The 16,629-nt window shown below is 38.1% G+C and overlaps 1 protein-coding gene across 1 annotated transcript in view; it reads right to left on the reverse strand.

The window, feature by feature from the left end:
• LOC127436827 (thyrotropin-releasing hormone-degrading ectoenzyme-like) overlaps window positions 1-12,992 on the reverse strand; it is a 173,021-nt gene extending 160,029 nt beyond the window's left edge. Inside the window, exons 1-2 of the mRNA XM_051691262.1 lie at window positions 12,879-12,992; window positions 11,820-12,523 (exon numbers count right to left, since the gene is read on the reverse strand). Coding sequence (XP_051547222.1) covers window positions 11,820-12,508 — 689 coding nt within the window. The 5' untranslated portion in view covers window positions 12,509-12,523; window positions 12,879-12,992. The remainder of the gene's footprint in view (window positions 1-11,819; window positions 12,524-12,878) is intronic.
• Between the last annotated feature and the right edge of the window lie 3,637 nt (window positions 12,993-16,629).

Consider the following 16,629-nt stretch of genomic DNA (forward strand, 5'->3'; position numbering starts at 1 on the left):
ACAAATCACATGACAAGGAAAAAAATTAATGGATATCAAAGTCTGATTCAAACCTCAGAGGGGAATTTTCCTTTACTACCCAGAGCATGTACACCAGAGGGCAGGAGATGTAACATGCTCTCTCTTGAACTTTAATGATAACTTTTTACTTTCATTGGCAGCCATTCATGCAGTAATAATAATGAAAAAGAAGCCTCTGTTTTCCCATCTGTCTACCTCAATTTTTTGTCAAATCTTATTGGATCCCTGCCATTAAGTGTTGCTGACAAATATAAGAGCAAGCAGCAGGCACTGAAGACACTAAACAGACTGATCTACACAGCCTGTGGAGTTGAGAAAGCTACTGCAGGATGCTATTTCATCAACACACTATAAATGATGCTCCCACATTCACAAGTTTGTTTGCCCACATAATCTTTAAGCTATTAAGGTTAAATATATTTGGCTTGCTGTCCACGGTGGAGGGGCTTGAGGAAGCAGCTTCAACTCAAGCTCTGAAGTACCCTCCAGGACTATTAATAGGAGAAGATTACGTGGGGCAAGATGCCTAGGGTAAAGGTGGAGTTGGGGAGGTGGAGGGATGCTAGAAACAGCTGAGAATGAAGAGAGGTAAACAGCTGCTTATATATTCTGGCTGTTAATTGAAAGAATACATGGGCCCGTTCCTCCCGAACTTACGTTTAGGAACTTGTCCCAGCGATGCGTTTGCAACAAAAGCTGTGATTGAGGTACTGCTGCAGCAGTGTGAAAGGTGTGAAGCTCGTGGGAGCTGCATTAGGATTTTGGAAGCTTAGCCTTAGCGCTAGGACTGTGTTTATTGACCAAGAGACGTGAGCGAGCACTGCTGGCAGTGACACTCTGAAATTGCTCCTGCAGGAGCAGCGTTTGGACTGGAGGGTTTAAAATAGTAGAGCTGGAGTATGTCCCACCGCAGCGTCCATGACATGGAGCCCATGAGTCAAAGGTAAATGGGCTCTCAAATGTCACAGACAGGGAAGGAGGTCCCCGTCCCCAGTAGAAGGGACTGAATGATATCCGAAGCAAAACCTCCCAGCATCAGAAAGAGGGAGCCTACGGTATATAGATAAGACACAGAGCTACAATCCTTCTGACGCGAGGGCCTGGATCGTATGAGGAGAATGAGGGCCCACTGCGCTCAAGGGACAAATAAATCCTGGTACCTCCAGTCCACTGTTCAGATAGGAGGGCCCACACTGCGATCCGAAAGGGAGATACTCCATAGTCGAGAACATGAAGTATCACACTGTGATTCGGAAGGGGAGAGCCTCCACAGCACCTGAATGAAGGGCTCACACTGCGATTCAAATGGGAGAGCTCCCACTGTGCTTCAAAAGGGAGAGTCCCTGATATATAAATGGGAAAGCTCACTCTGCAATCGAACGGGAAAGCCCACACTGCAATTTGAATGGGAAAGCCCACATTGCATCTGGTTGGGAGGGCCCACACGGTGATTCGAATGGGAGAGCCCACACCGGGCATGGTAGCTCACACGCACTCGAACGGGAAGGCCCTCGCTGCATCCAGATGGATACGAGCCCAACGCGGCTAGGTTAGCAGTGAGGTGCGTAATAGTAGGGAGGTGTGGTTTGAGCCTAAAAAGATGCAAGTGTTTGGTGTGGTCTGATGTGATGGATGTTGGATCAAATGTATGTTTTGAAGGTATGGGATGACCACTGACTGAGCATTTTAATATGGTGTTCAGATAGACCTTTCTGTGTGTCTGAAGTAGCAGCCCCTATCTGGAAGGAATGGGAAGAGAAATGTTTGGTAGGAACATCGGATCTGTTGAGGATAATTTTTAGATTCTTTTGAAATCAACATCTAGACGCGGGGAGGTTTTTGTCATCAACAAATAGAGGGTCGAGCAGAGAAGGGATTTGAGAGATTCTCTAGAGTAGAAAAAAGGCCAGGGACTGGTATGGCTGAATGGGGGTTGACAGATTGAAAATGAAAACTGAATGTCCATATTTCAATTGATCGGTTTTACTCTGTTTAATGTTGAAACTGATTATGTCATGGTTTAAGAAATGAAGGTCGGAGAAGGTGGGATGGATGGCTGGGTTGAAAGTGGAGTTGATGGTGAGTTCTGAGACTCTGAGGAAGCCGAAGAAAGCCAAATTGAATTTAGCGTCTAGGGCTCTTGTTTCATTGGCAGTCTTACGCAAGTGTCAGCTCCATATAAAGGATTCGAATTAAATGGAGAAACAGAAGGAAGAAGAGTAGAATGTGTTGAGAGTGCTGGTTCTTGCCTGGAAATTGGAAGGAATAACGTAAAAGGGTTGATGAGGGCTGGATTAGCAGCAGAACAATTTTGAACGGCCACTGTATTTGGCCGTGAGGAAAAAGCGGCAGACGAGGAAGTGCGAGCGGCTGCGTCTGGATTAGAACACTGTGAATGACAGCATCCAGAGCGCTGAGATGGGAGGGAGAAAGAGGTGGATGAGAGCTGAGTTTTGCTGAATTTTTGAAGATCTGCGAGAGAAATGGATTCCGGAACTGGAGAGGGCTTGATGTAGGTTGTTGACAGACTATTTTGAAATGGGGTGACATGATAGAGTAATGGCGAGAGAATGAAGAGATGAAGTCCTGGAAGATGGGGAATGAGATGCAGTTAAAGCTGGCTGCCTTGAAGGAGGAGCGGAGAGCAGTCTTCTGGAGCGTGGTTTGTAGGAGCACTGGATTTTGCAGCTTGAATGCTCAGAAGAGCTATCCATGCTTGGGAAAGGAGGATCCAATCTTGCATGAGAGGAGATTGTTGGTGTGTCGGGAAGAAATCTGATGGGAATAGCTGGATTTCCGGAAAGTCTAACATGTTTCAGGGATGGAACGACCAGATGCTGGAAACAGCAGAGACCGAAGAGAGGTAAACAGCTGCTTATATACTCTGGCTGTTAATTAAAGATTAGATGGGCTCGCTCCTCCCAAACTTACATTTAGGGACTTCATTTAATTTCAAAGCTGCACTTCAATGGATTTTACAATAACACAAGTTCACTCAGTGCAATAAAGACTCAAAGTTGGGTTTGATAAAGAGTCATTATAAAAATCCCTTAAACATAGCTACGGCTGTACTGTTGTGTTGGGGATATCGCATTTTCTCAGCTCATTTGTGTCATCAAAATCCAAGACGTATATCATACAGTAAGCCATGTGGCGGAACTTTCCCCAAGCTGTTACTATTTAAAGCATTTGCATGACTAATTGTGCAAAATTATTTTTCTGGTTGCAGTATTGTCCTTTAAGCATTCAATAATTATAAATTATCTTACTCAGAGCTTCTTAACATTTAGATTTAGAAATGCAGCCCTATACGCAGTCCCCCAAAAAAGAAATTTTTTGTAAATATATTTAATAATCTTGATGGGAATTCATGAACATAGAACCTAGAGCTCAGACATCTGTTTTTCTCTCCCTTGCAGGGCATGAGACTGATGGACCAACTTTAATTCTTATAACCTCTAAATAATAAACACAGAACGAATGAAACTATGCCTGTTAAGTATCAGACAACAGATAATTTTGTCACTGCTTGATTAAGACAGGACAGCACATAGGTATGTTTTTTGCAAAATGTTGAGCAAGTCCTACTAAGCACTTTAAATTTTAACATTTACAAGTAAAGCTTTCTGTACTTGATGTTTTTCTAACCAAAAGATATTTTTTTTCATAGATCTTTACCAGAACATGCAAGTGTGACCAACTCAAGAGCTAAACTGTCATTTTGTCATTTGCTTTAAAATACTGACATTATTAAAAACAAATCGGTAATTTTGGATTTTTATTGTGATTTCAGGTCTCCATCCCACCCACAGAATGAGTCATTGTCTGCTCTGATAACAGTATATGCTTGCCTTAAAATTATCAGATATTGTGAGTTTTAAGTACACCTCTTTATTGCTCTTTCTTTTTTTATATCTATTTTTGCCATAAATTTCTACACTGTAAATAATTACAAACCCAATTCCAAAAAGTTGGGACAGTATGAAAAATGCTAATAAAAACAAAAAGGAGTGATTTGTAAATTATATTCACCCTTTGCTATATTGAAAGCACTACAACTAAACATTGTACGATGTTTTTTTTTTTTTTTTTTTTTTTTAATGTACAGTCATTTCAAATCAGATGATTGCAACACACTCCAAAAAAGTTGGGACAGTCAAGTGTTTACCACTGTGAAACATCACCATTTCTTCAAATAACAAATAACAGTAACAGTACAAATAACAGTACCTAAATCCTTATGGATTTAGGTACTGAAGACACAAGTTTGTTAAGTTTAAAAAGTGGTCTTCAGCTGCACAATTGTATGGGGTCTTTGTTGCCATATTGTGCACTTCATAATGCAACACACATTCTCAACTGGAGATGGTCAGGACTGCAGGCAGGCCAATCTAGCACCCACACTCTCTGCTTATTGTGGTTTAAATGTGGTTTGAAGTTGTCCTGCTGGAACTTCCGGTACGTCCCTGGAAAAGACGGTGCTGGATGGCAGTACATGCTTTTCCAAAATTTGTACATATCTGTCAGCATTAATTGTGCCCTCACAGATGTGCGATTTACCCATGACATGGGCACTGACACACCCCTGGCCCATACAGACACTGGCTTTTGGACCTGACACTGAAAAAAGATTGGATGGTCCTTTTCCTCTTTGGCCCGGAGAACATGATGGCTGTGTTTTTCAAAAACTATTTGAAATGTGGACTCGTCTGACCAAAAAACACAGTTCTACTGTTCTACTTTCCATCTAAGATGAGACCGAGCCCAGAGAAGTCAGCAGCACTTCTGGACAGTGTTGATGTATGGCTTCTGCTTTGCATAGTAAAGTCTTAACTTGCATCTGTGGATGCAGGGGTGAGTGGAGTTGTCTGACAAAGGTTTACTAAAGTTATCCCAAGACTATGTTAATGATATCCATTACAGATGAATGAAGTTTTTTAAGACAGTGACGTCTGAGGGATCAGAAATCACACGCATTTAGAAATGGTTTTCGTCTTGCCCTTTACGCACCAACATTTGACCAGATTCCTTGAATCTTTTAACTACTGTATATTGTGCACTGTAGAGGGTGAAATGCCCAAAATTCTCCCAATTTTTCTTTGGGGAACATTGTTCTCAAAGTGCTGGATTATTTTCTGAAGCATCTGTTGGCAAATTGACAAGTCCCGAATGATCATTGCTCTTGAAGGACTAGGCTGTTTTTAGAGGCTCCCTATATACTATGACACGATCGACTTATTGTTTCAACTCGTCAAATTGTTATTAGTTTTAAATTGCCATCTCAACTTTTTTGGAATGTGCTGCAATCATCTGATTTGAAAATACTGTACATTTTCAAAAAAAACAATGAAATTCACAAGCGCTATGTTTTAAGTTATAAGTGCAAAGCCAATGAGCATGGCATAAAGTTTTGGTATTTTCATACAAGCATGCACTTAGTCTAGGTGCAAATGGGTTTGGGAAATTTCACGCACAAAGCACTTATGGGATGGGTCAAGTGCAATTTAATGCGAAGTTTCTACTCTGGTTATTGCACCATCAGCATCCTATTATATAGTCCATTCATGTCAAGCACCAGTGAAGATAGCAAAGAAAGACAGCACATTCATAAGAAGTTGATAGTGTAAATGGACTGTATGTAATGAATTAGAAGAATACAAGTATTTCTATGAGAGTAATTAGCTCATTTTCTATGCATAGAAATTGTGATTCTCCTCAGGATTTGGATGTATGTTCCATTAAATTATAGAGAATGTATGTATTATTACTCAATTTTATTTACTCACACACAAATCATGGTTAATATTAACTGTGATTGTATCGGCACACACTTCACTTCTACCGGTCGATTTTGAAAAATGTAATTAATTTATTGAAACACGAAAAATTCAACCAAAAATATTAAAAATTCAAATTCACTTCAAATGAAAGGAAAATATAATCAAAATAACAAAGTGGTAAAAAAAAAAAAAAAAAAAATAATCATACCAAATCCAAATATTTTACACTCTCCAACTTCTTCCACCGCTTTCGCAGTGACTTAAAAATCACTCTATGACAACAGGTGGAAAAATCCCAATATAAATTGCACTCATCGAGCACTTTATTAGGTACAATTGTACAACTACTTATTCATGCAATTACTGTATCTAATCAGCCAATCATGTGGCAGCAATGCAGTGCATAAAATCATTCAGATACAGGTCCGGAGCTTCAGTTAATGTTCACGACAAACATCAGAATGGGGAAAAATATGATCTCAGTGATTTTGCCCGTGGCATGATTGTTGTGCCAGACGGGCTGATTTAAGTATTTCACACACAACAGTCTCAAGAGTTTACTCAAAATAGTGCAAAAAACAAAAAAACATCCAGTGACCGGCAGTTCTGTGAATGGAAATGCTTTGTTGATGAGAGAGGTCAGCGGAGAATAGCCAGACTGGTTCGAGCTGACAGAAAGGCTATGGTAACTCGTATAACCCCTCTGCATAATTGTAGTGAGCAGAAGAGCATCTCAGAATGCACGACATGTCAAACCTTGAAGCGGATGGGCAACAACAGCAGAAGACCACGTTGAGCACTTTATTAGGACCATAGTTTTCCTAATAAAGTGCTAGGTGAGTGTAGATCATAAATAGAATTGTGAATATAAACATAATAATAATAATAATAATAATTGAAAAATAAACCATGACCTATAGATAGTTTAACAAAATGGCCGTGGCAGTGATTGTCTAAGACTTAATTTGATATTTGGTGTACAATATTTTCAGAGTTTGGACATGAACTTTATGACAACCTGCTGCTGGTAGAATCTCCAAACTGCATATGTAGGAATTTAGAATTGAGACTTTGTGCTGAAAACAGACCTGCTTTTGAAATCTCTTAGCACAATTACCTATTTCTCAGGAAAATAGCAAATTGCGTTTTGCACCATTTAATTTAAATACAAGATACCCACAGTTTGTGCACATATACCCACATATAGTGCAAAAACACTTCCACTTGCACTTTGCGCTTGCATGAAAATTGCGCTGTATTTGTTGATCTATTTATTAATGTGATTGATTTGTGCATTTAGAATGATTTAATCTCAATCATTTATTATTGTGTCTGACTAATGATTGCTGTAAAAACATTGCTATTTATTCTACAATTTATTTATTTTTTATAAAAAATAAAAGTACTTAATAGAGCACAACAGTACCCGCCAACTTTTTCAGCCGTATGTGTTCCGGAAGTATTTTTCCCATTAATTTTTTGAATAGGCTTTTGATAAAAACCTCTGTAAAAGAGTTGTAAGCCAGAATCCAAACTAACCAGCTCTAAGGTGAATCACAACATAACAAACTGTTTTGAGGCAAAAAAAAAAAAAAAAAAAAAAAAGGTATTTGAAAATCGGACAAAAGACAAAAGTACAAGATTGTGTACTTCCCGTCTTTCATGAGAGCACAAACTACAATCCAATGAAGCATTACAAATTATATAATTAAATAAAAACCAATGCAAATATATAAAACTATTGATTTTAGGTTGTTTATTATAAGTATAAAAACAATATAGTCTACGTTTACTGCAAAATATTCTGATATGTACAAATATATAATAAGAAGTTAAAGGGTGAAAGGAGACCAATATGGTGGTCTCATTCACGGTGCGTCATTGAAGTGGGCGGTCGCTCCTGGGCTAGTTTCGCGGGCTATGTCAGCTGCAGTTCTTTGATTGATGAAGCTTTCTCTGTAATGCTTTACAATAAGGTTCCATTCCTTAACATTAGTTAATGCATTAGGTATCATGAACTAATAATTTTAAATATATTTTTTACACAATTTATTAATCTTTGTTAATGTTAGTTAATTTTAAAAAAAATGTTTCATTGTTAGTTCATGTTAGTTCATGGTGAATTAACTAATGTTAACAAATACAACTTTTGATTTTAAAAATGTATTAGTATATGTTAAAATTTACATTAACTAAGATTAATAAATGCTTAATTAGTATTGTTCATTGTTAGTTCATGTTAACTAATGTTGTTAACTTACGTTAACTAATGGAACCTTTTTGTAAAGTGATACCACTTTCTCTGCTAGACCATGGATTATGTAGTTGTTCACAATGAATTCCACTATCAAACACGATTTTTAAACAATGAAATTGAAATAACATGGACTGATGGTTTCAACAAAGGCATATACCATTGATGGAAAACCTCAGAACTCATAGTAGGTCTGCCTTTAAAGGTTTATCAGTTACTGTTGAAAATCAATTCGTCTATGGAAAAAAAAATTATATATATATGGGATTTTTACTTCGGGAACCAGAAAGTTGTGCTCTATTGATACACATGCCTTGCTTTTTATTTAGCCTATTTATGTATTTGTTTGTTTGTTTATATTTAATGAAAAAACATAATTGAGGTAATGTTTTATAGGAGCACACATATAGAGTAGAGGGGTAAAACAATAAAACTCTTCCTTGCATCTAAATGTTTTTTTGTAGCGCTGTTCAGGCTCTAAATAGCACTTTCAAAGGATGGGTTCTATTTATCACCAAAAAGGGTTCTACAGTTGTTACAAGCTGAAGAACCTTATACTATTTAAAACCATCTTTCTTAAGAGTGGTAGTGGATGGACAAAAGATTTATTAAGTGTGGCCATGAAAGGATCCCTTCAGGGTAAATGAAAGGCTTCAACATGTCTCAAATGTGTTAAGACCTGAGGCAAAGTTCTAGACATGCTCCATTTTCCTGTCAGAGGACAAAGAAACAGTAACACCAATAAGTAGATATTCTGTGTGGTCTATCTGAAAGCACTGTGAAATATGGGGCTTTAAACATAAGACCCTACAACCTTGTGTAGGCCTAAAAAGTTGTTGATTGCCTCAAAATGTACGATGGTAACCATAGCTTCTACCACTGGCATTACTAGACCCTTTTTAGGAGGGCTTCAGCCCCCTTAAAATTAATCTCAGTCCCCCTAAAAGTCTCTGACTTTGCAATCAGCACGCAATTGTTTTAAACAGCTGCAGCCAAAACGCTGCACTTGTTTGAAGCGTGAGGTGCTTTGGTGGCTTTTCTTGCCTGTAAGACTGACTAAAGTGCAAGCCAATAGCATTGGAGTGTGGGCTGTGGAGGAGCATAACATTGGTTTAACCCACTGAACGGATACGCCCCATTTCCTCATTAAATTCAAGAACGAGTGAGGGTCAGCATCTTTTGACCGAGTGAAGGAGAGGAGGCACGTTACTCGTTTAGTTCAGTAATCTTGTTTAACAAGGAGAGAAAGGGGCTGGATTAATTAAGCGTAAAAGTGACAAATGACATTACAATGGCATCAGGATTTAATTAAAACCTGTTATTATTTTTAGGCTACGTTGTCTTTTTATATATATTCCTTGATGGTCATGCACAACAGCAGTTCACAAAATGATATGCTTTGCTGTCATTTGCAGGGAAAGCACGTATGATATTTATGTAAAATGTAAATGTAAATATAAATGTAAATGTATTTAAACACTGCTAAAGTCTCTTAGTAGACATGCAGATTTGAATGAAGTATAATTAGACTTGTTTCAGTCTCTGTGCTTTATCAATGGTTTAATGACTCAAAACACATGAAAGAGGTTGATTTGTTGCCACCTACTAGCGTAAAAGTTTGAGAGTGATTTTCTCTTTAGAACAAATTCAAAAGACTTGAATCACAAGTTAATGACATACAGAGAAACATCATCTGGAGTTAATTCAGTCCACTAAAGACTGACTCAGCTAAATGTGATATTTATTGTAATTTTTTTTGGTATAAACTTCATCTATAGTAGTTGTGAAAATATTGATTTTCTATAATAAACACATTTTTATTAAATTTGTTAATAAATGTAAAATAAAAATAAAAAAGTATTTGAATGTTTTTTTAAACGGTTTCATTTTTTAAATAACTTTATAAGTGTGTTTATTATAGAAAATGACAAAGTTCTGAATGAATATTAGCCAGCTATCTTGAATGATGTAAACACAGAAACAACAACAACAAAACACTATCTATGCCAAAGAGTGGAATACTTTAAATGTGTACATCTAAAGGCGGTCGCACACCAAACGAGAAGTGCCACATTGCATCGTGTTGCGGCTAGGACACAGCACAGATATCAAACACAGGACACGTAGATGTGTTCCAGGTAGCAGAAGGTTTTTCCCTTCTTCAAGAATGAACAACGATAGAGTAAATAATCTTTGTCCTTTGATAGTGATCTGGGTCAAATTTAATGAAAAATATGCTAGTTGCGCTCCAGCGTGGCAGATATTTGAGCAAAATGACAGACAGGCGCGCAGGAGAGTTGTTGTTTTTTTTTTTTCAGAAGTGTGCCCTCTCTTGACGACTGTGCGCCCCTCTACCTGTATATTGAGCACTAGCACTACGCAATTATATTATAATCAGATCCTTAGCATATGTGGACAAAATGAGTGAAAAAAGAACCAAATTATCAGGTGCACAAGGCAGGAAGTGGCACAAAGAAGAGGAGCAGAAAAAAGAGCAATATAAAGGTAACGACTGTTCATGTCAGCCATTGATGTTTACTAGCTTATTTAGAACCTCTTAACTGGACACTGTAGTCCATTTTTGCTTGTTTTATTTAAGTTTAGTGCAAGTTAATTGCAGTGTATTTTCAGTTTTTTATTAGATCTTTCATTTATCTGGCTTTGGGACCTATCGCGCATCCACAAGCTTTTAATATGCTCAGGGTTGCCAGATAATAGATGCCCAATCAGAGATTTATACTTGCACAAATAGGAAATATTTCACCTTATGTCATACTTAATTTATGCAATCTGGCAACCATGTATGTGAGTGCAGTGCTCTCTCTCTCCTCTTCGAAAAAAAAACAAAACAAAAAAACACACTGAGTGCATGAGTGCACTACTACATCTGGGCTTAAAAGATACAACTATGCAGAGATTTTTATCTTCTCTCTTCCATGTTCTACTTAACAGCTGATGTGGCCCCTGTACCAAAATAATTGCACACCCCTGCTCAATTGAATATGTAAGACAAATACTGTAAATTGGCAAGCAGATTTCCTTGAATCCCAGCAAACACACAAAAATCCCTGCATTTTGTGAACACACAAAATGCTGCATCAATGTATGTCCTGATCTGCACATGCAGCATTTTGCTGTCATTTTCAGTGACAGATCATGCATTTAAAGCAATAAATGTTTTGTACATGAAAATTTTTTCTTAATGTTGTTTTAGTAGCATTTAAACATGATTTAATCTATTAAAAAATGTGTAATTACGATACATCTTCACTTTATACAGAGCACCCCCACTATTTTCAGAAGCACCCTCAGTGATTTTGATCTGGGGTGCGCCAATCGAAAATCTCGCCTAGGGCGCCAACAGAGGCGTCTGGTGTGCGACCCATTTAATAGTGTCATTGGGGGCTGAGCCCCCCTAAGATTGAAATCCTAGAATCGCCCCTGGCTTCTACCAAAATACCACAGTTACTAGAGTTATAGTTTAATATAAACAACTATGCTACTACTAAACAACAAGGCTATTTAACTTTGTATTTGCAACTACTGCCGTCAAAAAATAAATTAAAAACAATATCAAGGACATTCTGAAAGCTTCTGTTAGACAAAGAGCACGTACTATTTATTTCAGTTTTACAGAAGTAACGTTAACTGTGATATGTTGGCGGAAACTATAGTTAGCATAGTAAAAAAAGAAAAAAAAAAAAAAAAGGAAAACCATGTATAACAATAGTTCATCTGTGTATTAGAGACGTGAAGAGAATTACCTTCTCTCTCCATGCAGCACGTATGAGCTGCGGAAAAATCCCAAGAGTTCATGTTGAATGAGCGCATGAAAAGTGATGTTGATCTTGTATGTTCTGAGGGGCTTCATCTCTCTGTGCAGCGCGATCACATACACCTGTTTGAGCTGATAGTGGAAGCGTCGCTGGATCCTCATGGCACCTGCAGCCTTCTTACTGTCTGAATACACCAGCACTTTCTCCATCTCCAACCTGTCCGTGTGCAACACGATAAACTTAGTGGCGCGGACGCATTCAAACTCAATGTTCACCTCACCGGAGAAGGTGAAGTTCTCCATGTACACGGACAGTCGGAGGTCGTAGTGGCGAGGGCGCAGGGTGGCCGGTAAGCGCACATGTCTCCAGGGCTGCTGGCCGTCCTCTGAGTCTCTGCTGCTGTTGCCGTCCCGGGACTGCTTCACTTTACTGTTACTGGAGCCGTTAGCGGCCAGAGCCCCGCTGCTCTCCCCGGTGCATCTCTCGAAGCTCACGCTGAGCGTGATGGCGATGGCCGTGACGATGATGAGGGTGAGGATGGAGAGAGCGAAGCCCAGCACGAGTCTCTTGTGCACCGTGATGTGCTGTTCTGTCGTGCGGGGCCGGACCACCACGCTGTCGGCCCACTGATCGGACAGAGCCCGTCCGTTCCTCATGCTCGTGCCCTCAAAAACCATCGGTACGAATCCTCACTGCATTACAAATGAGAATAACAATAACATTAAAAGCAATGAAGGATTTGGATGCTTTCAAAGTAGACGCGTAATAGGTGACTATCCGGTTGTATGAAGAATATGATCCGTTTTATGCGTGATCAACGTATCGTTCATGCGCGCCAGCTCAAAACTACATAGGATGAACGATCAGACGTATTTAAAGGGTGATAAATCCTGCAAAGATCATGCAAAACCATGCAAAGATTATAATATTATAAGATTATGACCGATAAGACTAAGTTTTCAACATCCAACCGGGCGCGCAATGCACGAGAAATACAGATCAATAAATGAGCTCATCGAGTGAAATAAATGCAGACAGAGTTCGTACCGCACGCGCACATCCCCGCAAATCCACGATTTCTCCTCTGAGTCTGATGTGGATTCAGTTCCAGCACACCTGCTTCATGATCAATCGCAAGAGTGTTTCTGTGAATGTCTGCTCTCTCTCTCTCTCTCTCTCTCTCTCTCTCTCTCTCTCTCTCTCTCTCTCTCTGAACAAAATCTTTTGCGTCATGTTCAGCTGAGTTGCATTTAATTCATCAGTGAGATATGCATACAGATATCAACTTTCCTCTTTCCCAAATCAAAAGTGTTGAATTGCATAAATGTGCATGAATTATTGTTTGACCAGAAAAAGAGAGCAAAACTCCCTTTGTATACATGCGTACCTGTAAATAGGTATGAAACAATTCACTGCCGTATAAATGTGTGTGTGTGTGTGTGTGTGTGTGTGTGTGTGTGTGTGTGTGTGTGTGTGTGTGTGTGTGTGGGCAGGTTTAAGTGATTTATGAGGACTTTTTTTAGGTTACAAACTGGTAATTACAAGGGTATTATACTATAAATTTGGTTTATGAGGACATTTCTAGTGTCCCCATAATTCAAATCACTTAAAAAAAACATACTAAACGATGTTTTATTGAAAATGTAAAAATCCAGAAAGTCTTCTGTGAGGGTTAGGTTTAGGGGTAGAGTTAGGGTTAGGGGATAGAATCTATAGTTTGTACAGTATAAAAATCATTATGTCTATGGAGAGTCCTCATAATGATAACTGCACCAACGTGTGTGTGTGTGTGTGTGTGTGTGTGTGTGTGTGTGTGTGTGTGTGTGTGTGTGTGTGTGTAATGAATCTTCACATAATGAACCGTTTTCATTATGTGAGCTGCAGCAGTAAATTGAAGGCTGCTGTCCGAGGTGCTGAAACACACAGAAGCGTGAATTTAATGAGTTTTGTAGTGTTTCAAAGCATAAATAACTGTCTGTGGCATTACAAATCTTTTACCACACACACTACCTCCATATTTTCCAGCACTCGGCCCTCTCTGTATATCTGTCATTGTTTATTGTAAAGATGACGGGACACAAAGAGAAAAGGAAAAAGGGTGTGTCTAACTGATTTTATTCACGTTTGAAGGTATCTACATTATAACGGAAAGGGAATGCATTTAGATTCCCGTCCCATCTTGATCCTCTGCACCCCTGATGAAATTTGATGGAATTTAAAATCTATTTTTATGAAATAATGGAGATCAGATTAAAAGTCTTAGAATGATTGTCAGATCTTTGGATCAAATGAAAATGGAGAAAAAAATAAGCAATTTCCATGTGGCATCTGCACACAAAAGTCCATGTCATGCTGTGCAAATGTGTGTGAACCATGTGCCACTTGTTGACTGAGAGATTAATAAAAGCATACTGTATGAAGATAGATCAGGCTTGAGGGAGTGTGAGGGGTCTAATTGAATGATAAATGTTAGTAAAACGGTCTTGAGGGCAGCTGTGACTGCCGGCACACAGAGGGTCGTTTCTGCTGAGAGAAAAAAATTGGGAGGGAAACACACACACACACACACACACACACACACACAGAAAGAAAGAAATGTGTGCAGTTTATAATGTAATTATACAGTATAATCAGAGCAGAGACACATCTCCCCCTGCAGTCCAGAAATAACATTACCATTAGTGTCACAAGCAACAATGGACAAAGAGTCAACTAAAAGCACCTGACATTAACAAATTATGTAATATATTCATGAAACATTGTTTATTGTGCTTTGATCTGACAATATCAGTGCATCAAACTCAGTTAAGTTTGAAAAATAAAGCTTGATTCTTTAGAACTGAACCACTGAAGTGCAGAGTTGTTTTAGTTGAAGTGTTAGCATTATGAACTGCTGTCTTAGTCCTAAAACATTTTTTTACACAAGTAACGCAAAAACTTCTAGCTTCACAAGCTGATTTTCATGCATTGATGTGTTCTGAAATGTGTCAGAACGAACAAGTTGCATTATTTCCGGAAGGGAAAAGTTAAAGTTAGTTAAACTGGGGCCATGTTTCTAGCTAGCTACCTGAAATGCTATTCAGAAATGCAAGAGTTATTGTGAATGTTTGACTAGAAGAAGTTGATTCTGTCCAGGGCCATTTTTATTTTTTATTTGAGCCTTAAATTCATCAGTCAGCAATTACCGACACACACGCACACACATGCACACACACATGTTGGTGCAGCTATCCTTATGAGGACTCTCCATAGACATAATGATTTTTATATTGTACGAACTATAGATTCTATCCCCTAACCCTAACCCTAAACCTAACCCTCACAAAAAACATTCTGCATTTTTACATTTTCAAAAAAACTTTGTTTAGTATGTTTTTAACCAATTTGAATTATGGGGACACTAGAAATGTTCTCATAAACCACATTTATAGCATAATACCCTTGTAATTACCAGTTTGTAACCTAAAAAAATGTCCTTGTAAACCACCCAAACCCACCCACACACACACACACAAACACACACACACACACTTGACACTCATTCATAATTCATGCATCAGTCAGATATTATGTCCTGTAAGCAGTGATATGACACATTAGGACTGCAGGGAATTTATATTTTTACCAAGTCACTATGATACAACCTGACTGTGCGGCTGATGCAAATGTGTTTATTCACCAGTAGATTGAGGTACCAGTGAATCAGATTCAGGGACATTTCTACAGAGCTCAGTGTGGTCAAATGTTCTTACACAATAGCAGCACAAATGAACAATGTTTTACATTTACAACATGAAACAGTGTTCAAGTTGCATTATATGAAGCTTAAATTAAACTTAAATGAAGCTTTTAAACAGAACTGACTGTGAGTGCAATGAGAAAGTGAACAGCAGCACCTGGTTGAGCTACAGAGACATGAAGCAGCACCAAACAAATACACTGGCTGAGTCAGCGTCCAAGACAATACGTTTGTCAGTTAGTTCAGATGAATCGATCTGCAGACTCTTATCAAATGAACTGCTTAAATGAGAGCTGAAAATGCACTGGACACAATCACACCTTCAGACACATGACAACAACTGACAAAGTGCAGTCACACACAGAGGCTATTGTAAAGCAACATTTTATGCAAGCAAACATTGCAGTGCTTGGATGAATATGTTAAAGTTTAAACAGCATCTATTAGCTGTGAGTGATGATCATGGAGAATTTGTTTATACATTTGTGAGCATTTGATATTTTCACACAATTATGAGGTGATTTATTCTGAACTCTACCAATATTTATCACAATGTCAAGAACAGACATTTAAATAATCCATTTCAGTTTGAAATTAATTTTAAATATAATTGCAATAGTAGTTTGAGAAGTGTGGTCACCTTACAAAAGAGTGCTATGGTGGTTCCATGGTGCAATGATGGTACTTTGATAAACACTAAATGAATGATTACCATATTTTGTAATTAACATTTTATTGATTCATGTGCTATGACAGTGAAAAAAACTCAACACATATATAATGAATCAACATTTTACATTTAAACCCTACTAATACAATCCCACCCTGACCCCTAACGAACACCCCTGTGGTCCCACATAACACACACACAATCCAAAAAAATAATATATATATATACACATACACATATACACATATATACACACACAGATACATATACATACACTTACATAAAATAAAAATTATATATATATATATATATATATATATATATATATATATATATATATATACATATGCATACATATATATACATATATATACACAAATAAATAAAAT

The sequence above is a fragment of the Myxocyprinus asiaticus genome, chromosome 47 (genome assembly GCF_019703515.2).
Source record: "Myxocyprinus asiaticus isolate MX2 ecotype Aquarium Trade chromosome 47, UBuf_Myxa_2, whole genome shotgun sequence".
Taxonomy (NCBI): domain Eukaryota; kingdom Metazoa; phylum Chordata; class Actinopteri; order Cypriniformes; family Catostomidae; genus Myxocyprinus; species Myxocyprinus asiaticus.